The 25,121-nt window shown below is 47.6% G+C and overlaps 1 protein-coding gene across 2 annotated transcripts in view; it reads right to left on the reverse strand.

The window, feature by feature from the left end:
• Window positions 1-25,121, reverse strand: part of LOC141257389 (calpain-8-like) — a 290,925-nt gene that overhangs the window by 98,540 nt on the left and 167,264 nt on the right. For both annotated transcript variants that reach the window (XM_073671886.1, XM_073671885.1), the window contains 2 exons: window positions 5,770-5,844; window positions 4,489-4,646 (listed from right to left, as the gene is read on the reverse strand). In XM_073671886.1, coding sequence (XP_073527987.1) covers window positions 4,489-4,646; window positions 5,770-5,844 — 233 coding nt within the window. The remainder of the gene's footprint in view (window positions 1-4,488; window positions 4,647-5,769; window positions 5,845-25,121) is intronic.

Below are 25,121 nucleotides of genomic sequence, written 5' to 3' on the forward strand. Positions count from 1 at the left end.
CCCAATCCTAACCCAAGAGTTTATTTTTGACGCCGTTCCTTGTGCGGTTTAAGTGATTAGACGACTTTATTCTTCGGGTCGGTGTGATTACAGCAATGCCAGAATCATATGGGGTTTTTATGACTGACAGCTGTCACACACTAAAAGACGCATTTTTTGTAAAATCTAGTTTTTGCATCACCATATTTTGAGAGCTATAATTTTTCAGATTTTGGCAGACAGTCATGTGACGGCTCCTTTTTTGCGGGATGACTTGACGTTGTTATTGGTGCCATTTTCAGGCACGTGACATTTTTTGATCGCTTTCTATTCCGATTTTTGGGAGGCAGAATAAACAAAAACCAATAATTCAGGAATTGTTTTTTTTTTTTTTTTTTTATTCTGTTCCGCGTGTGGTAAAATTGATGAGGTAGCTTTATTCTTCGGGTCAGTACGTTTACAGCGGTACCACATTTGTATCATTTTTCTATGTTTTGGCGCTTATACACAATAAAAGCTATTTTATAGAAAAAAATATTTTTTACCATTGCTTTATTCTGAGAGCTATAACTTTTTTATTTTTCGGCTGATGGAGCTGTATGGTGGCTTGTTTTTTGCGGGACGAGATGATGTTTTCAGCGGTATCATTTTTATTTATATGCGTCTTTTTGATCGCGTGTTATTCTACTTTTTGTTTGGCGGTATGGTGATAAAGCATTGTTTTTTGCTTCGTTTTTTTTTTTTTTTTTTCCCGTGTTCACTGAAGGTTTTAACTAGTGGGACAGTTTTATAGGTCAGGTTGTTCCGGACGCGGCGATACCAAATATGTGTACTTCTATTGTTTTTTTTTTATTTTTTTTATAATAATATTTATTGATGGGTACATTATATTTTTATTTTTGGTGTATTATTTTTTTTAATTTTTTTATAATATTTTTGCACATTTTTTTTTTTTTTTTCCACTTTCAGACAGTTTGTACACTTTATTACTTTGTCCCACTCTGGGACTTTCACTTTTTTTTTTCTGATCGCCTGCATGGCACAGGAATGCAGCACCATCCCTATGCCATGAAGGCTGTCAGAAATGCACAGTGTGAAGATTGCTTGGAGATGCACTGCGCATGTCCAAGCAATCTTCCTGCTCTCTGGTGACCCGGATGTTGTCATGACGACATCGGGTCGTCATGGCAACACCCGGGAAGCCGCTGCAGACTGCGCTGGAAGCCGGAAGAGGAGGTGAGTATCGCCGATCACCTCCCCTTGCGCCCGCAATGCCGCGATCGATTTCGATCGACTTCGATCGCAGCATAGCGGGGGTTAATGTGCTGGGAGCGGTGCAGGACCGCTCCCTGCACATAGTACCGGGTGTCAGCTGTGACAATCAGCTGACACCCGGCGGCGATCGCGCCCGCACAGCCTGTGTGCGGGCGCGATCGCGATGACGTACTAATACGGGTCTGGGTCTTAAGTCCCAGGGCACAGACGCGTATTAGTACGTCAGATGTTGTTAAGGGGTTAAATTCTTAGTGAGGTTTTTCCTAAAATTGACAGCTGTTGAACTCACTGCATATCCTATAAGGCTGTGTGCCCACTATGCCTTATAGGATGTGAGGCTTGGGAAACGCTTGGTAATCCGCCCCCCATGGTCCCCAATGCAAGCCGCAATGTCAATGCCTATGCTGCGGATTTTCAGCAGCATTTATGCTGCGCTCAAAAATCCGCAGCATGTCCATTAATTTTGCGGACACGCAGCGTAATCGCTGCCATTGACTTGCATTGAAACATATAATATCCGTGTCAGTACATTTGTAAATGTGGCGCCCTGCTGTGCATTGGTGCCACAGATCCCAGAGGGGTGCATGGACGGATTCCTGCACAAGAGGCCCTCATAGCATTCACACACCTCCACCTTCCACCTCAGACCGCCAGAGGGAGCCCATTAGGGATATAAATAGGGAAGGTGGAGCTAGGCAGTCAGTCTAAGTCTGGAGTCCACAGAGAGTGATTCAGCAGTTGGAGTCCAGAGAACAGTTTCCTCAGGGGACAGAGGTATTTCCAGTCCCTCTAGAGAGAGTTCAGACTCACTGAGCTCAGACTAGTGAGCCAACAGCGTGCCGACGCCAAAAGAGCGGTGAAGGCCTACTGCCAGTGTGAAGCCTAGTGAGGGCTGCGAGCGCGGCCGAAGGCAAGAGGAGTAAGCGAGTTACATAGGGGGCAGAGGAGCTTAGCCAGCTCACCCCAAAAAACATTTACCGGACACCGGGTCCGTGTCTGCAAGGATCTTTAGGACCAGCAGAAACAACCGGAACCCCTGGTGAACTATATGTCCCAGGAACACCAGAAGCTGACCGTTATCCCAGGGTCAGGAATCACAGAGGCCCAAGAGACCAGGGAGTGTGATCTCCATCAGAAGGCCCTACCACCAGGTCAGCCGGTGCACGACAGAGACCAAGTTAGGCCTAGCTTCAGGCAGGTCGTAAACTTACCAGGAAAAGGCAAGAAACAGGAATCCCCACACCCGCTCACTGGGGAAAGTCCTGAAATGCACCCTGCACCCTACAGTGCTCTGAATCGTGCCTGAAACACCACCAGTAAAGGTACTGAAGTGAACTGTTGTGAGTGTGCCTATTCTTCTTCTGACCCAGCTGGGTCCCCTCTGTCCTCCATCCCTTTTCCTACGCTGCCCTGAGGCCCCGCTCCACCTGTGGGGAGCTGCACCAACTAAGCTGCCTGGCCACCGGCCTCAGAGGACTGTAGCAGCGCTGGTGGTCCTCACCAGACACCACGGGTGGCGTCACGAACTTTCCCTTATCCCATACACCTTTTCCCCCATTCCTTTGCTTTTAAGAGTGACCCCAGGGTATGGGCTCGGGAGCCGGCCACAGCGACATCCCCCAAAACTAACAGCAAGGCCCCGGCACCGAGTCGTTCCCTACACCCTGGGCGCGTCATACACATGGATATTATGCGTTTCTATGTGCGGATGGTACCCAAGTCTGGAGGAGAGGAGACTCTCATCCAGACCTGGGTACCATAGAAACTGTAAAAAAAAGAATTTAAAATAAAAAATAAAGTTTATACTCACCTTCCGATGTCCTCCCGGTGTTTTGTCCGCTCCATCCTGTCTATTGCAATGCTCACGCTGTTCTGAAGGACCTGCCATGATGTCACTGAGTCATGTGACGCATCACATGACTCAATGACGTCGCCGCAGGTCCTTCACAACAGCGCGAGCCACCCAACACACCGGACGCAGGGTAGATAACACCCAGAGGACAACGGAATGTGAGTATAAACTTTATTTTTTTATTTTTTACCATTCTTATTCTTTTTTTTTAACTAACTTGGTCACACTACTATAAATCCATGCCGATTGCATGGATTTATATAGTGTGACCAAGTTGTCAACCACTTTTCCAAGTGATGCTAAAATCGCTTGGAAAAGCGCTTGATAACCCGCATGCAGAAATGCATGCAAAGACGCTTGACAACCGCTTCTACCTGGCGGGAAAAACGCATGTAAAAACCACATGCGTTTTTCCTGCCAGGGAGAAGCGTAAAAAATATGCAGCATTTCTGCATCATGGGCACATAGCCTAACTGTATAGCAGACTCTCTCCTTTCTAATGGGAACATGTCGTACCTTGTTACCGTGGCCCTGATCTATGTGTCTTTAAATTCTTAGTGGGGTTTTTCCCAAATTTTGGCAGCCCTTGCAGTCACAGCATGGGCATTACCACTTATAGGAGACCCGCTCCTTTATAATGGGAACATTTTTTTTACTGAGACCCTCCTCTATGTCTCTTCAAAGGGGTATTGGGTTGAGTCCGTAAAAGTGGCGTAATAGTCTGACAACGTTGTTAACAGCAGTGACCTGGGAGTCAGAAATGCTTCCAGGGGTCTTCCCCATGCTGTTCCCATGTCATTTGAGCACTGTTCCCATCGATTTGGTCAATTTTTAGGCCCTCTGCAGACCGCCGGGGGGAGCCGCCTGAAAAATGCTCTAGTTTCCCATAGACTTACATTGGGCTCGTTGCTCGGGTCGAGCACCCGAATATTCCAATTTACTCGACCCGAGCAATGAGTACCCTAGCATTTTAGTGCTCGCTCATCACTAACACTATCCTTTCATAATCTCTCCCTAACTACTGCTAACAGCAGCATTAATATTCATTAGAATGAGCCCTAATAAGGGCTGTTGTTGCAGATTACAGAAATAAAAGTGGTGTGGAATACCTGCCTATACGCAGTTAAAATTCTCTCCCTCTCTCAGCTGCAGCTTTCCCTACTCTGCCTGTTTCCAGGGTAGACTGTCATGAGCATAGGATCACGGGTCTTTTGAAATTCCGCAGCGGAAACGCATGAAAAGCGCATCGTGGGCACGCAGCCTTATGCTTCTTGGTTTATGTACTACAAAAAAGGGTTTGACTTGCTGAGTACGTAGTATGCCTTGGTAATATGTCATATTTGATGTTGGCGGACAAGGTTTAGCAGTACACTCATTCTTACCATAAGAGCTATTCCCTCCAGCTGTGCTTCCGTTTTTCCATTCTCCATTGAATTCTGTCAGGCACCAATTATAATGGTCTCCACCGAACAACTCACTCATGGTGACGTCACATATCGTCACTTTATAGTACTCTGTCAGAAAGTCAGGAAAGGCGATCCTGCAAAAAAAAAAAATGACCCTTTGTGATGACTTTATTATAAAGGAAACCTTCTAAGGCTAAGTGCCCACGATGCAGAAATGCTGCGAAGTGTTTCTGCATCTCCCTGGCAGAAAAAACGCATGGGGATTTTACATGCGGATTGTACATGCAGATTTTACATGCGTTTTTTCTGCCAGGTAGAAGCGTTTGTGAAGCGTTTTGAGCATGCGATTTTGCATGCGGGTTGACAAGCGCTTTTAAAAGCGATTTTAGCATCACCTGGAAAAGTGCTTGACAACTTGGTCACGCTATATAAATCCATGCAACCGGCATGGATTTATGTTGTGTGATCAAGTTGTGATGCTGCAAATGCAGCATCAATAGTAAAAAAAAGAATAAAAATGTTGAAGAATAAAAAAAAAATTATACTCACCTTCCGATGGCCCCCAGTCTCCTTCTCCGGTGCGTCCAGAGTCTTAGGCGGCTAGCGGTGCTCTAAAAAGGACCTTCAATGACGTAATTTAGTCAGCGGTCGCGTGACTTTTCACATGACTAAATGACGTCATGGTAGGTCCTTTTACACCACTGAGAGTGCCGCCGGGAGCAGACAGGGGGCCATCAGAAGGTAAGTATATGTTTTTTTAATTTTAATTCTTTTTTAACTACAGGTACTATGGTAGTCTCCTCTTCTCCAGCCCCGGGTACCATCCGCGCATTGAATCGCATAATATCCGCATGTGTACAGGTAGTCATGAGGATGTTATGCGGTCCAATGCAAGTTAATGGCAGCGATTTTGCTGCGATTCCGCAAAATTAATGGTTGTGCTGTGGATTTTTCCGCAATGATAATCCGCAGCGGAAATTTCCGCAGCATGTGCACAGCATATGCAGATTATCATTGGGGAACATAGCAGACAACGTAACAAGCGTTTTTAATGCATTTTAGCAGCGGAAATTGGCGCCGCGGAAACGCATTAAATCCGCATCGTGGGCACGCAGCCTTACAAGTCAGGAATGTCCAAAACAGAAAACAAATTCAGGAGAGAGCTGGAAAGCATTCAGGCAAGGTTCAAGTAGGCAATTGTTTAAGGAATCTATTTAAGGAATGGGGGCAGTTTTTGAATATAAGCTGGTAACTCACCAAAACTCTCCTTCATCCTTATCAGTGTTGAGTTCTGCTTTTATTTTGGCATCCACCTGGTTCCATATTTCAGATCTGAGAGAATGCGAAAAAAAAACATTTTTACTTTTAGAAAATCTATTGGGTCCAGTTGATTTACTCTAGTTAAATGTGACATGCTAGTACTATTTACTTGATAATGCTGTCCACACACAAAAATTAGCTATAGGTTCACCTCCAGCATCCCAGTATGAATTTGATGTGAAAACATATTCAGTAGGGGAGAGAGAGGAAATGGGAATGAAAGGGGTATTTCACGTTAATAATAATAATTAGTGATGAGCGAATATGTTCGAGATCCGATCTCCAAACTTAAGTTCGACACGAATGTGGCACATTCGGATTCGTGATCAGAAATGGGGGGGGGGGGGATTTGTTAAATTCAGGAAAATCGGTAACATTTGGCGAATTTCTGTGGTTACGTGATTGCCGGCTAACTACAGCGTTTTTTACTATTTTGCTAGCGTTGTGCTTGTGTATGATGAGTGGGGAGACGTGGCAGATGAGTGGGGGGGCTGGTGATAGCTCAGAAATGGTCAGATCAGCGGCGCGCTTTTTTTTTCTGTAGGTGATAACTTTAAGTCAGGAAAACACGGCTAGCCAATCAGAGCGCAGGAAGTATCCACAGTGTCCCAGACACAAGGGCTTCTGCAATTGGCTGCTGAAATCACATGTCCTCTCTATATAAAAACCGGCCATGTTCCCTCAGTGCCATTTTATGCATGTCACTGAAGGAGATAGACGCTGCTGAGTGCGCTGTGTCCTGTGTAATGAGAGATATTAGCTAGACAGATGGGTGCTTCGGTGTAAGTCAGATAGTGTAAATAAGTCCTGTGCTGTGTACCTGTTCAATCAAACTTGTAGCCCTTTTTTTGTGCAATTACTAAGATTCTGACAGAAAGAGCAGGGCCTATGGCATAGAACTGTGTTGTACACCGGTTTTACTGTCTGTGCTCCATGCTGACCTTCAATCCATTTTTGCACTTGCTAATGTGATAAAGCAAGCAAGTCCTTGTAAGCCACTTTTTGTTTTTATGGGGTTGAATTTCAGCTATCTGTAGAGCTTGTCAGTGCAGAGCTTCTGAGTGCAGAGCACAAAAAACTTTTTTTTTAATTTACTAATGTGATAGTGCAATCTGTGTTAGCACAGTTTGTCTTTTTTTGGTGGATGAACTTCAGCTTTATGCACAGTAAAACAAATATTTTTTTTCTGTTGCTAGCCACAGTCCACCAAAGATTTTTTTGTGTGGCAAATGTGATATAGTCTGCTAAAATCCACCTACTATTTTAGTGGCGGTGAACCTCAGCTGTTTTCAAAGTAAAAAAATAGATTTTTTTTGTCTTGCTAGAGTCTACAAACAATTTTTTGGTGTGGCAAAAGTCATACACTCTGCTATACATCAGCTACTACGTTAATGGCGGTGAACTTCAGCTGTTTTCAGAGTAAAAATTTTTTTTTTATTTTGCTAGTGTGGCACCCCTGCGGGTTCAGTCGCCAAAGAGGTACTGCATCTTACCCAGAGGTGTGGTATCTCACTCTCAGGTAAGGATAGAGTACTGCCCGGGACCCTAACACCTGCATCCAACACATCACTTCAGTGTGCAAAGCAGTCATCAAAGCAAAAGGTGGCTACTTTGAAGAACCTAGAATATAAGACATATTTTCAGTTGTTTCACACTTTTTTGTTAAGTATATAATTCCACATGTGTTAATTCATAGTTTTGATGCCTTCAGTGTGAATATACAATTTTCATAATCATGAAAATACAGAAAAAAATCTTTAAATGAGAAGGTGTGTCCAAACTTTTGGTCAGTACTGTATGTAGATGTGTCCATCAAGTTGGGGAAGCTGCCCCCAGGTGCGGCCGACAGCAAGCAGCCATGGGACCGCCCCAGAAAGGGGAGAGGAAAAAAGAAGAAAACTGGGAGACAGGGTTTGGTCTCGAGCAGTCTAGATAGACCAGATGGAAGGAGGTCAGCCTGAAGCTCTGGCTTGTGGTCAGCAGCCCGCGGCAGAACCCCTCACCGTAGAGGGGATGCTAGCCACGTTGTCCCTGGAGGACACCAGCTTCATCCAGGATGAAATGCAAGGGCTGGGCAGGAGGATGGAAGAGGCCCAGCGAGCTGCGATTGCTGCCTGGAGGGCAGAGCTGATGGAGAAGTTGGTGACCCGGCAGCAGTCAGCGCTGCAAGTGACCAGCTGTGCCCCAGCCCCGGTGGAGCCTGACCAGAACCAGGAGGCAGCGTGCAGCACAGGAGCGGCCGCGGGAGCAGGTAAGAGAAGACTCTCTGTCCCGGGCGATGAAAGCGCTGACCTGCTCCTGGGCCCCCTGGTAGAGCTCCCTGTCCCAGGCGCTGAAAGTTGTGATCTGCTCCTGGGCCCCGTGCCGGAACCTCCGTACTCGGGTGAGTGGCGCCCCTGAGGGTTCAGTCGCCACAGAGATACTGCACCTCACCCCGACTTGTGGTGTCTCCCTTCTCTCAGGTAAGCTGGGAGTGCTGCACAGAACCCCAACCACCTACATCCAACACTACCCGCTCCAGGCCAGCAGGAGGGGCAAGACGCTATGTCATATTCTGCTGAGCCCTGACCCTGGCTGGAGTAGACGAGAACCCAAAGGTAGGGGGAACAAGTAGTGGGTGTGGGTGGAGGAAGTAGAAACAGGGAACACACATACAGCAAATATATAATAGGAAGCCATATTAGGTCTGCAGGGAGTCGGTTCACTTCAGGAGGGAGTGAGTGAACACTGTACAGTGAAGTACAGTGTGGAGGGGAGCAGGGAGCAGGCTCCATAGTTAGGGCTCAGGATAGAGGCCCCGGAGGGGAGCAGGGAGCTGGCTCCATTCTACTTAAAGGATCCCAGGGGATATGGCGCATGCAGGATGGCACCCGTACGCCCCGCTCCTGCCAGGATACAGGAGGGATCGTGCTTGCCGCATTCAAAACCCCAGGGGGTCAGGCTGATCCTGGATCCAACGCACAGGAAGGACTGCAGCATACCCGAGCGGGACTGAGAGTGGGCAGCGTAGGGCAACGGTGAGAAGGACCAAGTGTGGAAAAAGGTCAAGTTAGGCACATCTGAAAGTGGGGTTCTGCCAGGCACCCCTAAGCTGCTTGAAGGAGGACTGTATCCCTGCCTGGTGAACGCAGCGCGACTGGGGAGGCTATCACCTGTGAATTTGCCTTAAAGAACTGTAAGTAAAGCCCCGGAAGACTGCACGAAGTGCCTCTGTCTGTTTCTTTACTGGCGCCAACTTTCCAGACCTGCACCACAAAGCCCAGCGCACTTGTGGGGAGCCGTTCCCTCAAAGCTGCCCTTAACGTCAGCCTCAGTGGACTGCCACAGCGCTGGTAACCTCTTACCAAAATCCACAAGTGGCATCACAAACTTTTATTATTTCCATTTCCACTAAACCCCCTTTTTTGCACACTGTCCGCCCTGGGCCAGTCACCGTGATATACATATATACTGCCCCAGTCAGTAAGGCCCCACCGGGGGCGCTACAGGTGCGCATGCGCCCGCTCCACTCCTGGTCCCGGAGCCTTCTACCCCGGGTGCTAATGAGGAAGACCTGCTCCTAGGCCCCCTTCAAGAGCCATCAGCCCCCACACCCGAATGGGTGTATGAACGTGTGGTCTGGGACTGGTCCGCGGAGGTGGAAGATCGTAGCCTCCCGCTGTTACCTGCTCCTGAGCCCGTAGCCATCTCCGGGTGTGAAGAGGACCAATTTTTGTGGGAAAACCCTGGGGGTACCTCATGGGGTTTCCCTGGGAAACTAGAGCCGAGGCTGCGTGCCAGGTGGAGCACTGCAAGAGGGAGCTGGCGCAGCTGGAGAAAGAGCGGCACCTCCGGCGGGTGCACTGGGAGAGACTATAGGCCCAGGCCTGCAAAAACAAGGTAGCTGCACATTGTCCCCGTGCCGAAGGGACTGTGGTGAAGTTTAACCTGGGGGTTTCATCCGTGATCCACACACTGAGATGGATCTTTTTGTCAACAGGAGGGACGTGGTGTCCCACCTGAAGGAAGGACATCCGGACCGGAATCTCTACACTGGTGATCACGTCACCTACACCAGGCATAGAGGTGAGAGGGGCTGGTATGCCCTGAATGTTCACAGGGTGGTGGAGGAGAGCGAACCCTCACCATCTGAAGCTGATACCCGGCTGGGCCAGCCTATGGTGGACAGGAGTTGTTTCCCCGGAGGAAGCACCACTGCTGAGCAGTAGGTGGAACTGTACTGTATATAGTTACCCGGAAGGGTACAGCAATGTTGGTGTGAACTGGAAAAGTGTTGTGTGTGTGTTTCCACAGTTACCCGGTAAGAGTATACAAACTGACAGGCTGAGGACTGTGAGCAGCCAAGAACTGACCTTGTAAATAGTTGCACTTATTAAAGTGTCCCTTATTGGTTTTATATTAAAAGACCACTGAACAAAAACCCGTTTGGCGTGGCCGAAGACGTGGTCCAACACCTGGATCACCTATGTCCTGCAGCCATGCCCAGGGCCTACGTTGAGGGTTTTCGGATGGGTCCCTCATGTTACACTTTGCACCTTAGTCAGTAAGATGGACACCCGGTTACAGATCGCGCTGTAGCCTACTAAAAATGTTGTATGTGAAAATTTTTTTATATGTGAAGAAGAATGTTATTGAAAATGCTTTTGTAATGTTTTGATATAGTAACCTGAAATGTTCAAGTAATGTGCCTCCCATAAAGGGAAGAAAAAGTTTGTTTAATATCTTCTATGCGAATGCATTCTAAAAATTGCATGTATTTAAAATATTTTGTGTTTACTCTGTTCCAGCCTGCGGACGTGCTTTGTTTTACCAAGGGGGTATGTGGCACCCCTGCAGGTTCAGTCGCCATGGAGGTACTGCATCTCACCCAGAGGTGTGGTATCTCACTCTCAGGTAAGTATAGAGTGCTGCCCGGGACCCTAACACCTGCATCCAACACATTCCACTTCAGTGAGGGCAGGGCGAGATTGCTCCTGAGGGAGAGCACAGTCCCTAGTCCCTAGCTGAAGGGTGGAACTATGTAGTGGGTGTGGGTGGAGGATGTAGTTCAGGGGAGCACAGGAAAGGAAGTGATAAAGAGGGAACCATCTTGGAAAGACAGGTCAGTCAGAGGAGGAGAGTGTGTGGAGCAGGAGCTCAGCAGGAGCTCTGCTCAGGAGTAGGGCCTAGAGAGAGGCCCAGGACAAACTGAAGAAGAGAGGATCAGGAAAGAAGGCTCCAGGAGGAACGAGGGGATACTAGGGGTACGGGCAGTGCTGGAGGTCACCCGTACGCCCGAATCTACCAGGATGTGGAAGGATCAGGCCGCCGAGGGGACTGGCCCCTAAACTAGTGGAGAACTACAAGGCTCAGCTAGAAACCGGAGGCTTTTAGGGTGCAGTTGCCACAGCCACAATTACATCACCGAAAAGGTGGCCACAGAGGGTCCAGGGGACTGCAGGTCGCCTGACAAGACCCGAGGCTACCGGATTGGGACACTGATTGTGAGGCGCAGGGCAGGAGGGTGAGAGCCAGCGCAGGAAGAGGACTGAGAAAGACACACAGAAGGGGGTCCCGTTAAGTGCTCTTGAATTACCTGAGGGATTGCTGAACCCCTCCTTGAGTAAGCACAGGACGACGTGGGAAGTTACACCGATACCTGTAACTTGGATTACAACAACTGTGAGTAAACTCTGAAGACTGCACCCCACTGTCTCCGTGAATTACTGCTGCGCCATCACCCCTGGACTACACCACAACATCCATAACATCTCAGTACAGCCCTTGAGCTAAGCTCTACCTGTGGAGAGCTAAACCAACTCTGCTGCATTAAAAACGGCTCCAGAGGACCTGCTCCGCAGCGGCGGCTCCCTTTAGCTGCATACCACAGGTGGCATCATGAACTGTATATAAAAACTATAATCCCCTGTAAATATTCCCCTTTTGATTGACCGCCCTGGGTCATGGACCGGGCCACCGCCACTGTGACATCACCCCTAGCAACGACTGGCCTGGCACCGAGTACCCCACGTCCCAGGGGGCGCGTCACTAGGCAGAGTCCACCAAAGATTTTTTTTGTGTGGCAAACGTCATACACTCTGCTGTGCGTCAGCTACTACGTTAGTGGCAGTGAATTTCAACTGTTTTCAGAGTTAAAAAAAAAAATTCTGTTGCTAGACAGAGTCCAAAAATATTTTTTCTATTGCAAATGTGTTACACTCTGCTATAAGCCACCTAGTCCTTTTAGTGACAGTGAAATTCAGCTGTACTCAGAGCTTATGCAGAATCAAAAAAATCTATTTTTTACTGTTGCTAACGTTATACAGCAGGCTAGATATGAGTTTGAAATAGTTTGGAGAATATCCTCTATGTTATACAGTCACCATCCACAGTTAAAAATACTTTGTTCGGTTCCTAAAGCTATAGAGCATGAACATCTCCTCAATTTGAAATAGTTTGGAGAATATCTCCTATGTTATATTGGCGTCGTCCACAGTAAAAAAAAGAATACTTTGGTTCTAACACTATACAGCAGGAACATCTCAGTTTGAAATAGTTTGGAGAATATTTACAATGTTATACAGGCGTCATCTACAGTAAATAAAATACTTTGTACGGTTCCTAATACTATACAGCAGGAACATCTCAGTTTGAAATAGTTTGGAGAAAATATCCTATGTTATATAGGTGTCATCCACAGTAAAAAAAATACTTTGTTCGGTTAGTAACGTTATGCAGCAAGCCATATCTTACCTTGTCATTTAGTGCCGCTGAAATTCAGGTGTGTGCAGAGCTGTTGCAGAGGAAAAAATCTAATTTTGTTTTGCTAATCGCGTGCTCCTACTACAGTATCTGAGCAACTTGAGTGGGAAAAAGAGAGGTCGTGGTGGCAGACGGAATAGGCTTGGTGTTCAAGGTTTACGTGGGGTAGGTGGTAATGTTAGTGAAAGCACTAGTGAACCAACACCATCATGTCCTATCCAAAGACAACTGACAACTTCTGTTACTGGATGGGCTACTCCACTCCCTTTCTTTGGTAGCCGCATAGCGATGCGCCTTGTTGAGAGCAGGTGCTCCAGTGGATGGCAAGCGCTGCTTCAAGTGGCCTCTCCTCTTCTTACTCAACCTCAACATCACACACAGTACAGTCCACAGAGGTGGCACCCCAATTACCCTTGCTTCCCCCCGTGTCACAACTGTCCCAGCGCCAACTGATTGTAGCAAACCACAGATGGGTGAGTCTGTAGAACTGTTCACCCATTTTATATCATAGACATGCATCAGAAGTGTACTCCAAACATTCACAGAGTCAAGAAGAGGAGGAAAGCATCTGCACCGATGCCCAAAATTTTTTTACGTTGGATTCGGGGCAGGATGGAGTAGGATCCGAGCAGGTTCCTGACCCTCGTCACCAAACGTTAACTACCGGGGAGGGAGGTGATCCTGATGAGACTCAGATAACTGAGGCTCATGCAGACTGTACTGTGCTGTCAGGGAAACAAGAGGAGAAGGGTCACTCTGAGGGCGAGGAATGGGATATCACATTGGATGATGACGAGGTTGAAGATCCTACTTGGTAGGAACCAGAGTCACGCAGACGAGTAGCTTATCTGAGGAGGTGGAAGAGGAAGACAAGGAGGTTACCTTCCGCCCTATGGCGCAGACACGAAGTGATAAAAACACGAGGAGCACTGCATCCTTAGCCACAACTTTGGCTGTGGCCAGCAGCGGTTGTGGGTCTGCAGCTTGCAGGGGTGGCAAGGATTGCCTAGCCTGCGCCTTTTTTGAGACCTCAAAGGATGAGCCAACTCACGTTATGTGCAAAATTTTCAAGAAAAAACTCAGCAGAGGGAAACGTAATAATTTGACTACTACATGCATGAACCTTCACATGCGCACACAACATGCGTTACGCTCGGAATCTCACTGCACTAAAATGCAGACTAGTGGACCTCAACAACCATCAGCTGCCCCAACAACCGCATCTGAATCGCCCCCTGGGCCGTGGGGCACGCGGAACCGGGCGATAGGGAGACGTTGGGGGTAGCAGTGGCGGCCCGGTCCCGCGGCTCAGGGTGGTCAGACCAATGGTAGTCTGCTATGCGCTTCAGATAATGTCCGACTACGCCACCCGTGGATTGCGGTTATTAGGAACCGCCGCTGCAAGGCAGTCCGCTGGGGCTGATGATGGGTGCAGCTGAGGTGATGAGACTCCCCACGGGAAGAGTGCGGCCCCAGGGCAGTGTAGTGGATGGTGGGAGAGATGGTAGTGCGAGTCCCGGTGCTAATAGTGCTGGAGGCGCGAAGGAGCACACAGACAACAAGTTACAGTCCAGGGTCTTTACTCACAGTTCGTTTGTTCCGGGCCACTTCTGTCAGCAGTGACCGCCCGAGCCGTGCTGCGTCCACCAGGTGCGGGGCTCGGTCAACTCCCAGGCAGTTCTGGAGCATGGCACAGGACCCCCTTTTATCCTTTCTCTGGCCTGCCTCACCAGTGACCCACTTTTGTCCAGCTGCCGCGGACCTGTGCGGTTAAACGTGGGCCCCGTCCTCCGCTGTCCTATATGGTGCCTTCCTAGCAGGTTTGATGAGGTGTCGCACCAATATATGATCACGACGACCGGTCTTTGGCTGAGGGTAGTTTCTCCTCCACCAACTTGGGATCCGGTACCCTTAATCTGCCTGACCCTTCACCCTGGATTCTCGTGGGTTCTTAGGGTTCCTTCCACCTTCTTGTTCCTGAGCCCTTCTGTTTCTCTGTCTCTTCTCCTTCTTTTGGCCTCTTCTCCAGGCCCACTTCTCCTTCTCCTCTCAGGCTCTGGCCTCTTCTCTAGGCCTGCCTCTGGAGCAGCACTCAGCCTGAGCTGCTGCTCCCTGTCAGCTCTCCTCTCCTCACAGACTGAACAGACCCTGATCTAAGATGGTGCCCACCTTTTATACCTCCCTCTGACCAAGAGCCCAGGTGACCAGCAACCAATGAGCTCCTACCTACGCTCAGGAACCGCCCCCTATCTGCCCCTACAGCACTGGGTGCTCCACCCCCCTTCCCCACTCCAGGCAGGGACATGGTCGGTCGTGCCTGCACTTCTGTCTAGCGGTGGCACCGTTGAGCTGTCCCTCGGAAATGGGGTGTGTGTGCTGCATGCAGCTAACTGAGCCCTGGTCCATACTCCATCTTTACCTGGGAGTGGAATATCACACCTCTGGCAGAGGTGCAATACCCCTGTAGCGGCCGAACCCTCGGGGCGCTACACATCCGCTGCTTCTTCCTCCTCCTCTGTTACCGTGCCAAGTATTGGCACTCAGGTCTCCCGCTGCAAAATTTCTGGTTCTCTACCCTCTGCAGTCAGGCTGAGTCAGAGCCCGTCAGCTGTAACAGAAGACAGCATGCCTGCTGTGTTTGTTTCTCTGAGCACACCACACTTTTCTCAAACCATCGTAACATCTGCGTCTGCACCTCACTCACGGTCCAGCAGTTTGTCCGTTTCACCGTACTCCTCCCTTTCTCAGTACTGCAGTCAGCCCTTGGTCCTGCAGTTGTGGTCACGTTAAAGATTGTTTCATCCTACACATGAAAAAGCTAAGAGGCTGAACTCCACCATTTCAAATCTGTTTTCCATTGAAATGGTGTTCTTAGGCCCTAATTTTTTTAAATGTGAACAGTTCTGATTGTGTCTCCATCTGCTGGGTTGGCTGTTGTAGAAGAGGTGTCGGTCCCCATTATACTACCTAAACTCTATTGAATTTGATGCCACTTTGGTGGTTTTAGGCCCTCGTTTTTTTAAATGTGAACACAAACACTCCTGATTGTGTCTCCATCTATTGGGTTGGCTGTAGTGGAAGAGGTTTCTGTCTCCATTAAACTACTTCTACTCTGGTGAAATTGATGCCACTTGGCTGGTGTCTGCCACTAATTTTTAGAAATGTGGGGAATCCTGATTGGGTCTCCATTAGTGATGAGCGAGCATACTCGCAAGTACTCGGTACTCGCCCGAGAATCACAGTACTCGAGATACTCAGAGCTCGCCGAGTACTTGCGAGATGCTCGGGCGGATGCTCAGGTCCCCTCCTTGCATGTTTGGCGCTCTTTAGAGCGCCAATCAACATGCAGGGATTGCCTGCCACTCACTGTAATGCCGCAGCCATGGTGGTTGTGGCATTACAGTGATTGGCTGGCCGCACAGCGTCATCAGGTCTATATCAGACCTGGCGCCGCCATGCTCGTCACAGTCACTCTGGAATCAGAGAGTGTAGGGAGAGGTGCTGCTGAGTTAGGGAGAGAATTAATTGTGTATTAGGTAGTGTAGGGAGAAAAACGGTACATAACACATATCCATCTTAAAAAACAGTAATTTTGAGGACTAACTAATCCATCTGCAGAGATATTAGGCAGGCAGTGTAGGCAGGCAGGCAGTGTATATTGCAGACTGCAGTGCATATAGCACAAGAGGCTCCATTGCAATTCTGCCTTCTGCTGCTGTTAGATACTTCTAGACAAAGGCCCAGGTCTCAGGGGCCAGAAATACTTTTTTTGGATCTTAATCCTCATTATTTGCTTTAAAAGCAATCCAGAGAACACCGTTTTTCTGGGCCATTTGCTGGTTGGCACTGCAGAATACAGTCAGGTCCTTTCCATATTACAGCGCTAGAAATACAGCTATTTAAAATTCTGTTTTCTGCGTCACATGGATCAAAAATACGTTGTCAGAAAATACTGCCATTTCTGGCCTCCATTAAAAATTAGTTTCAGTGTGTCAGTGAAGCAATTGACACCAGTTTGCTGTTCAAACTAGTTACCTACAGGCCAGATATTTAAAACTGTGTTTTCTCCGTCACACGGATCACATATACTGTGTCAGAAAATACTGCCATTTCTGGCCTCCATTAAAAAAATTTTCAGTGTGTCAGCAAAGTTTTTGACACTGGTTTGCTGTTCAAAACAGTTACCTACAGGCCAGGTATTTAAAACTGTGTTTTCTCCATCACACGGATTACATACAGTACAGACCAAAAGTTTGGACACACTTTCTCATTTAAAGATTTTTCTGTGTATGAAAATTGTACATTCACACTGAAGGCATCAAAACTATGAATTAACACATGTGGAATTATATACGTAACAAAAAAGTGTGAAACAACTGAAAATATGTCTTATATTCTAGGTTCTTCAAAGTAGCCACCTTTTGCTTTGATGACTGCCTTGCACACTCTTGGCATTCTCTTGATGAGCTTCAAGAGGTAGTCACCGGAAATGGTTTTCACTTCACAGGTTTAATAAGTGGAATTTCTTGCCTTATAAATGGGGTTGGGACCATCAGTTGTGTTGTGCATAAGTCAGGTGGATACACAGCTGATAATCCTATTGAATAGACTGTTAGCTGCTTTTTTCTTGCCATAATACAGATTCTAAGTAAAGAAAAATGAGTGGCCATCATTACTTTAAGAAATGAAGGTCAGTCAGTCCGAAAAATTGGGAAAACTTTGAAAGTGTCCCCAAGTGCAGTTGCAAAAACCATCAAGCGCTACAAAGAAACTGGCTCACATGAGGACCGCCGCAGGAAAGGAAGACCAAGAGTCACCTCTGCTTCTGAGGATAAGTTTATCTGAGTCACCAGCCTCAGAAATCGCAGGTTAACAACAGCTCAGATTAGAGACCAGGTCAATGCCACACAGAGTTCTAGCAGCCGACACATCTCTACAACAACTGTTAAGAGGAGACTTTGTGCAGCAGACCTTCATGGTAAAATAGCTGCTAGGAAACCACTGTTAAGGACAGGCAACAAGCAGAAGAGACTTGTTTGGGCTAAAGAACACAAGGAATGGACATTAGACCAGTGGAAATCTGTGCTTTGGTCTGATGAGTCCAAATTTGAGATCTTTGGTTCCAACCACCGTCTCTTTGTGCGACGCAAAAATGGTGAACGGATGGTCTCTACATGCCTCGTTCCCACCGTGAATCATGGAGAAGGAGGTGTGATGATGTGGGGGTGCTTTGCTGGTGACACTGTTGGGGATTTATTCAAAACTGAAGGCATACTGAACCAGCATGGCTACCACAGCATCTTGCAGAGGCATGCTATTCCATCCGGTTTGCGTTTAGTTAGACCATCATTTATTTTTCAACAGGACAATGACCCCAAACAAACCTCCAGGCTGTGTAAGGGCTATTTGATCAAGAGGGAGAGTGATGGGGTGCTACGCCAGATGACCTAGCCTCCACAGTCACCAGACCTGAACCCAATCGAGATGGTTTGGGGTGAGCTGGACCGCAGAGTGAAGGCAAAAGGGCCTACAAGTGCTAAGCATCTCTGGGAACTCCTTCAAGATTGTTGGAAGACCATTTCCGGTGACTACCTCTTGAAGCTCATCAAGAGAATGCCAAGAGTGTACAAAGCAGTCATCAAAGCAAAAGGTGGCTACTTTGAATAACCTAGAATATAAGACATATTTTCAGTTGTTTCACACTTTTTTGTTACGTATATAATTCCTCATGTGTTAATTCATAGTTTTGATGCCTTCAGTGTGAATGTACAATTTTCATAGTCAAGAAAATACAGAAAAATCTTTAAATGAGAAGGTGTGTCCAAACTTTTGGTCTGTACTGTATACTGTACATATGTTTTCAGAAAATACTGCCATTTCTGGCCTCCATTAAAAATTTGCTTCAGTGTGTCAATGAAGCAATTGACATCAGTTTGCTGTTCAAACTAGTTACCTACAGGCCAGGTATTTAAAACTCAGTTTTCTCCGTCACACAGATCACATATAAGTTCGCTCCAAACTCAGTCATTTGTAGTGAGCGTGGAAGATACTGTCCTCCATTTAAAATGGGCAAGGCACGGGGCATGGGACGAGGAACTGGACGTGATGGTGATGGTGCATGCAGAGGCCGAGGACAAGACCGTGGGCAAGCTGAAATTGTGCCACAACAAACACCCACATCTTCTCGCCCGACCTTCCTGTCCCAATTACTAGGGGACCGCAGCACACCACTATTGAATACAGAGCAGTGTCAAAAGGTTGTTGGTTGAATAGCGGATAATCCTTCCAGTCACTTAGCCACCACCACCACCATCCTGTCTTCCACACGGTCAAGTCTCAGTAGCTGTGAGTCTGGACCGCATATTCCTCACCCTGATCCTCCTTCCTCCCACCATGCCCAGTGCCCGGAGACAACTGATCCACACTTGGACACTCTGAAGAGCTTTTCACTTTTCCATTTATAGTTAGGGCCTCTCGCCTGGTCCACTAGAAGCAGGGCAAGAGGAGATTGCGTGTAGCGATGCCTAAATATTTGAGAAGCCACGGTCACATGAAGGTGACTGTGGGAAAGTGTCGCAAGTGGTGGACGATGATGAGACACAGTTGCCAGAAAGTCAGGAGGAGGACCAGGGTGCGGAAGTGGAAGACGAGGTAGTGGATGATATAGTAACTGACCCAACATGGCAGGAGAACATGCAGAGCAAGGACAGCAGCACACAGGGGGAGGGAGGCAGAGCCCCCCAGCAGGCACGAAGAAGCTGTGCGGTGGCCGCAGACAGAAGGCAGGCAACCGTTCCCCGTAACACCAACACGAAGGAAGTTGCCAGTACAACTATTAGGTCTTCCCGTGAACATGGCAGCAAAGCACCCGACTTTGTGGGCCGAATCCCAGGAACAGTGTCTGCGGGTGGCACCATTGCTTCTTCAGCTGTTGTGCATGCAAGCCAATCCGCTGTCCATGGTGCATGCGAAGATGCCTCCTGCCCTTCCCCTGTCGTTGCACACTCTCAAGTAGCAGCATCAGGAAGCACGTCCACGTCGTTTTCCCAGCGCAGCATTCAGTTGTCCATACACCAGTCCTTGGAACGCAAGCGTAAACATGCAGCCAACGCCCCACAGGCCAGAATACTAAATTCTCACATTTCACGACTGCTTGCGCTCAAAATGTTGCCTTTTAGGCTCAAGGAGACAGAAGTATTCCTCAACTTGATGGAGGCATCCGTCCCTCGGTACTCAGTCCCCACTATTTCTCCCGGTGTGCCATCCCCGCATTACACAAGCACGTGTCCCAACACATTAGCCGTGCCCTCAACAACGCAGTTACCGGGAAAGTCCACCTAACCACGGACACGTGGACAAGTGTTTGTGGGCAGGGACGGTACATCTCGCTGACGGCACACTGGATTAACATAGTGGAAGGTTAATCAGGGTTGCCCCCACGGTCTACAGCTCCTGCACCTCAGCCTCCTCCTCCTCTTCAGCCTCCATCTCCGAAATGACCACATCAGTCACAAGCTGGAAGCACTGCAGCTCTGCCTCGGCCAAGCGGCAACAGGCTGTGCAGAAGCTAATATGCTTAGGTGACAAGCCGCACAATGCTGAAGAGTTGTGGACAGCTCTGAAAGAGCAGGCAGATCTGTGGCTCACACCGCTGAACCTACAGCTAGGCATGGTCGTGTGTGACAATGGCCGGAACCTGGTGGCGGCTCTGAGGCGAGGCGAGCTCATACACATACCATGCCTGGCCCATGTGCTTAACCTCGTGGTTCAGTGATTTCTCAAATCCTACTCGAAGCTGCCGGATCTACTTGTTAAAGTACACTGCCGGTGTGCCCATTTTAGAAAACCACCTACAGCTTCCGCCGCCCTTGACATGTTTCAGCAGCGTTTGCAGCTTCTGGCTCACAGAATGGTGTGTGATGTCCCCACGCGTTGGAACTCTAAACAGCAGATGTTGGGAAGGATTTGTGAGCATTAGAGGACAGTTGTTGAGTACCAGCATCAACAAGACAGTCGGTATTCAGTTCAGACTCCACACATAAGACCTCAGGAGTGGACATGGATGTCAGACATATGTACCAATGATGCCACTTTGCTGGTGTCTGCAACTAATTTTTGGAAATGTGGAGAATCCTGAATGGGTCTCCATCTATTGGGGGGTTGGCTGTAGTAGAAGCGGTGTTGGTCCCCATTATACTACTTCTACTTTAGTGAAATTGATGCCACTTTAGTGGTTTTAGGCCCTCACTTTTTTAAATGTGAACACTCCTGATTGTATCTTCATCTATTGGGTTAGCTGTAGTGGAAGAGGTTTTTGTCTCCATTAAACTGCTTATACTCTGGTGAAATTGATGCCACTTTGCTGGTGTCTGCCACTAATTTTTGGAAATCTGGAGAATCCTTCTTTGGTCTCCATCTATTGGGTTTGCCTGTAGTGGAAGAGATGTCGGTCACCATTATACTAGTTCTCTAATGAAATGAATTCTTTGGTGCAGATATTTTTGTCACAGGGGTACACAAGAGATAATCGAAATTGGTTTTCTTTTAGTTTTCTTAGTACCGTGGTATATAAAGCAGGCTATATTTAATCTTTCAATTTTTCGGTGCTGATATTGTTCTCCATGCAGGGTGTGACTGGTATTATATGCAAGGGGAGGTATGTGTCACTCAGGTTGCTCTCCTGTGTGAATTAAGACCTACTGATTTTCTGTCAGCATGTTATGTGCATGTTATTTCTGCCAGAGATAGCTAAGGTATTACCTACTTGGCAGAAAGTTTAAATTGGTGTCAGACCATTCCCCTTTGAGATGGTTGAGGGAAAAGAAGGGTAAGAATGCTTGAGTAACTAGGTGGTTCTTAGGTCTCCAAGACTTTAATTTTCACGTGGAGCATAGAACCGGGAAGTTACACGCTAATGTTGATGCCCTCTCCAGAATTCCCTGCTGAAGGTGCCCAAACCCCTGGCTTTGGGCAGAGGGTGGTAATATGTGACAGAGTCACTGGTATTATATGCGAGGGGACGTGTGTGTCACTCAGGATGCTCTCCTGTGTGAATTAAGACCTACTGAATTTCTGGCAGCATGTTATGTGCTGGGAGTTTGCTCTTTAAAAGGGCGTGGTTTTATGGGAATGCCGTAGAGAGGGAGGGAAGTCATTCCCTATACCTCCCCCTCAGGGTGTCACTGAACAGGTGTTAAATGTTCAGTCAGTTTGTTTTCCTGGGTGGAGTGTGTGGTCTGGAGATTGAAGTCTCCAGGCGTTGTGTTGCTGATGCCAGAGAGCAACACAGGAGGACTGGTGTTGCTGAATCTTCACAGGACTATCTGCAGCCGTCAAAGGCCTTGCTGGCTAGAGAACTCTGTCATATTTCATCTTTTGTTTTCCCGTTAACCCCCAGAGAGACTGTTTATTTTTATGGGACGCTACTGGAGTTTATGGTGCATAATAAACCCGCAGGAAGTTTACCCAAACAGTGTGTCCTGTGTCTGCCTCCGGAGAGACGAGCAAGTCGATTTGCCACAAGGGTTACACATTAGTAATGAGTAGTGATGAGTGAGCACTAAAATGTTCGGGTACTCGTTGCTCGGGTTGAGCACATTGGAATACTCGGGTGCTCGACCTGAGCAACGAGCCCAATGTAAGTCTATGGGAAACTCGAGCATTTTTCAGGTGGCTCCCCACGGCGATCTGCAGAGGGCCTAAAAATTGCCCAAATCGATGGGAACAGTGCTCAAATGACATGGGAACAGCATGGGGAAGACCCCCTGGAAGCATTTCTGACTCCCAGGTCACTGTTGTCAACAATGTTGTCAGAGTATTACGCCACTTTTACGGACTCACAATAAAACATACAAAAACTAAACCAAATGGATTTTCCTGGGAAGTATGTTAAATAACATCCTTTCTATAGACTTGTATAGAAGGCAAAATAAATGACCAAAACCAAAAATACTCCTCGACACCTTGGGCTATGTTCACACGTATTTTTACTGTGGACTGGTTCCAGCAATCTATAAGATTGCAATCTATAAGATTCACTGGCTCTCAATTGCCAGTATATCCAGTTAAAACTACTAACACTGACGTACAAAGCCATCCATAACCTTTCTTCTCCATACATCTCTGAACTAATCTCCCTATATATTCCCTTACATAATCTCCTTTTCTGTCCAGACCTCCTTCTTTCCACACTTATTTGTTCCTCACCCAATCACCTCCAATACTTCTACCAAATATCCCCCATCCTTTGGAATTCTGTGCCTCAACACATCCGATTAGCCACCAAATTCAGATCATTCAGACACAATCTGAAAACCCATCTCTTCAAGAGAGCCTACAGCCTGCCATTGCCTCGCTGCCAACTCACCTGAGCACCACCGGAGCTAATGCAACTCCACGACCTACTGTCTCCTTCCCCACCATCCTGTAGAATGTAAGGTCACAAGTGCAGGGTCTATAAGACTTAAAATGCAATATGGCACCTTGGCAAAGCCCAGTTATGTTCTCCCTCTGATATTTAACAAAAACAGGTCATGCTGGAGAAACTTGCACCTCCTTTGTGAGAAACTAATGTTTGCTTAGCCAGTCTACCAAATAAAATTCCTGAGGTACAGAAATTGTGGATGGCTTTGCTTCTGGTAGTGGGTAGTAATACCAATCTGTGGCGTGCCATTCACTGGATATTCCTGGCTGGTTGGAGACAAACTCATTCCCACAGAAAAGTAACAGCAAGCTATGGAGATGGTGACCTCTGTCATCATGAAGGAGTTTGCTCGTTAGATATTAGTCTGGCTTTTATACTAAAGATCCTGTTCATTTTTATACTTTTAAGTGAGCACGCAGAGACCATGGTTTCTGCAGCAGCGCATCTAGTCTGTGATAGTGGCGCAGAAATTGCTGTACCATAAGGTTGAGAATGCGAGCCATGCAAGGCATGTGTCTAAGGTTGCCCCAGCATAGGGCTGACACCGGGTTTGCACCGTTAACGCACACGGCCTTCCCTTGCTCCAGGTTCAGTGGAGACAGCCATTGCTCAAACTTGGCCTGGAGAGCTGTCCACAACTCTTCAGCTGTTTGACTGCGATATCCAAGGCATATTAATTTTAACCCTGCCTGATTGCGGTGAGACCTGTCTGCGCAGTACGGAGGTGAGGGTGATTCTCTCTGCACTGTTTGAACATGTGTCTCAGTAAGGCAGAGATTGAGGGCCCAGGTGGAGGCCCTAGAGGAGGTAGACGATGGAGGAGCACTGAAGGAAGTGCTAGATCCAGAGGTTTGTCCCCGCAAGCCTTGGGGATTCCAACAATTGCTGTCTAGTGACACCTTGATAACTAGTGGTTTAGTTCTCCAACCCTAGCTGTTTAGTAGGTTAGTTTTCCAACCCTGTTGTCTTATTAGTTTAGTTCTCCAAAACCTGTTTGCTATTAGTTTAGTTCTCCATGTTCTGGGGTGCATTTGTTTCATTCTCCAACCTTAGCTGTTTAGTAGTTTAGTTCTCCAAGCCTTGTTGTATATTAGTTTAGTTCTCCATGTTCTGGTGTGTATTTATTTCTTTCTCCAACCAATCCATGCCCACTCCCAGGGGTTAACGTCTGGTGACGAGGGTTTGGATTCTTCTCGGACGCTACTTCTTTCGGGCTTAGATAACTGAAAAAAAATTTAGGCATCGCTACACAAGCTTTCCCCCGCTTGAGTTTGTGAAGCTTTGGATCAGACTTCAGATGCCCCAGAATAGAATGTGTGCTTCCCATTTGCTTCACCATTGTCAGTTTGCCAGTTGGAGAGTTGTGACATGGGTAAAAACAAGGGTAATTGGGGTGGCACCTCTGAGGACTGTACTGTGTGTGATATTAAGGTGGAGGAAGAGGAGCAGAGGCCACTTGATGCAGCGCTTGTCATCTACTGGAGCACATGTTCTTCTTGCCCCTCATCTACAAGGTGTACCGTTGTGTGACTGTCAAAGAAAGGGAGTGGAGTCCAGTAACAGAAGTTTTCAAAATCCTGCACAATTGCTCACTGCAGCAAAACAAACCTAGTTCTCATCGCTCATATCATACGTGTGTCACAACCCGAAACAGCTGTTCAGTACTTTCAAGTCCCTCCTCTGTCCACCAGCTCCCCTTCCCTCTCCTCTCCTCTCATCTCAGCTGAAGACTTAACCTCATTCTTCAAGCAGAATATTGACAACATAGGGCAAAGCTTTTGCTTAAAGTCCCAACAGCCCCTTCTCTCTCATAACAACTCATCTTTCCTCCTCCAAAACCAGCTTCTCCCCCATCACGGAAGATCATCTTTACTCTCCAAATCACATCTCACCACCAGTGAACTTGACCTAATACCATCCCACCTTATTCCAAACCGTACTACAGTCTTCATCCCAAGCCTAACCCTACTCTTCTACCTGTCACTAACAACTGGCATCTTCCCCTCATGATTCAAACATACCTCGATCACACCCATCCTCAAAAAGCCCTCCCTTGACCCATCCTATGTTTAGCTATCGCCCCTTCTCACTTCTCCCCTATGCCTCCAAACTACTGAATCAACAC

The sequence above is a fragment of the Phyllobates terribilis genome, unplaced genomic scaffold (assembly GCF_046119375.1).
Source record: "Phyllobates terribilis strain yellow unplaced genomic scaffold, ASM4611937v1 Scaffold_3__8_contigs__length_932513732, whole genome shotgun sequence".
Classification (NCBI taxonomy): Eukaryota; Metazoa; Chordata; class Amphibia; order Anura; family Dendrobatidae; genus Phyllobates; species Phyllobates terribilis.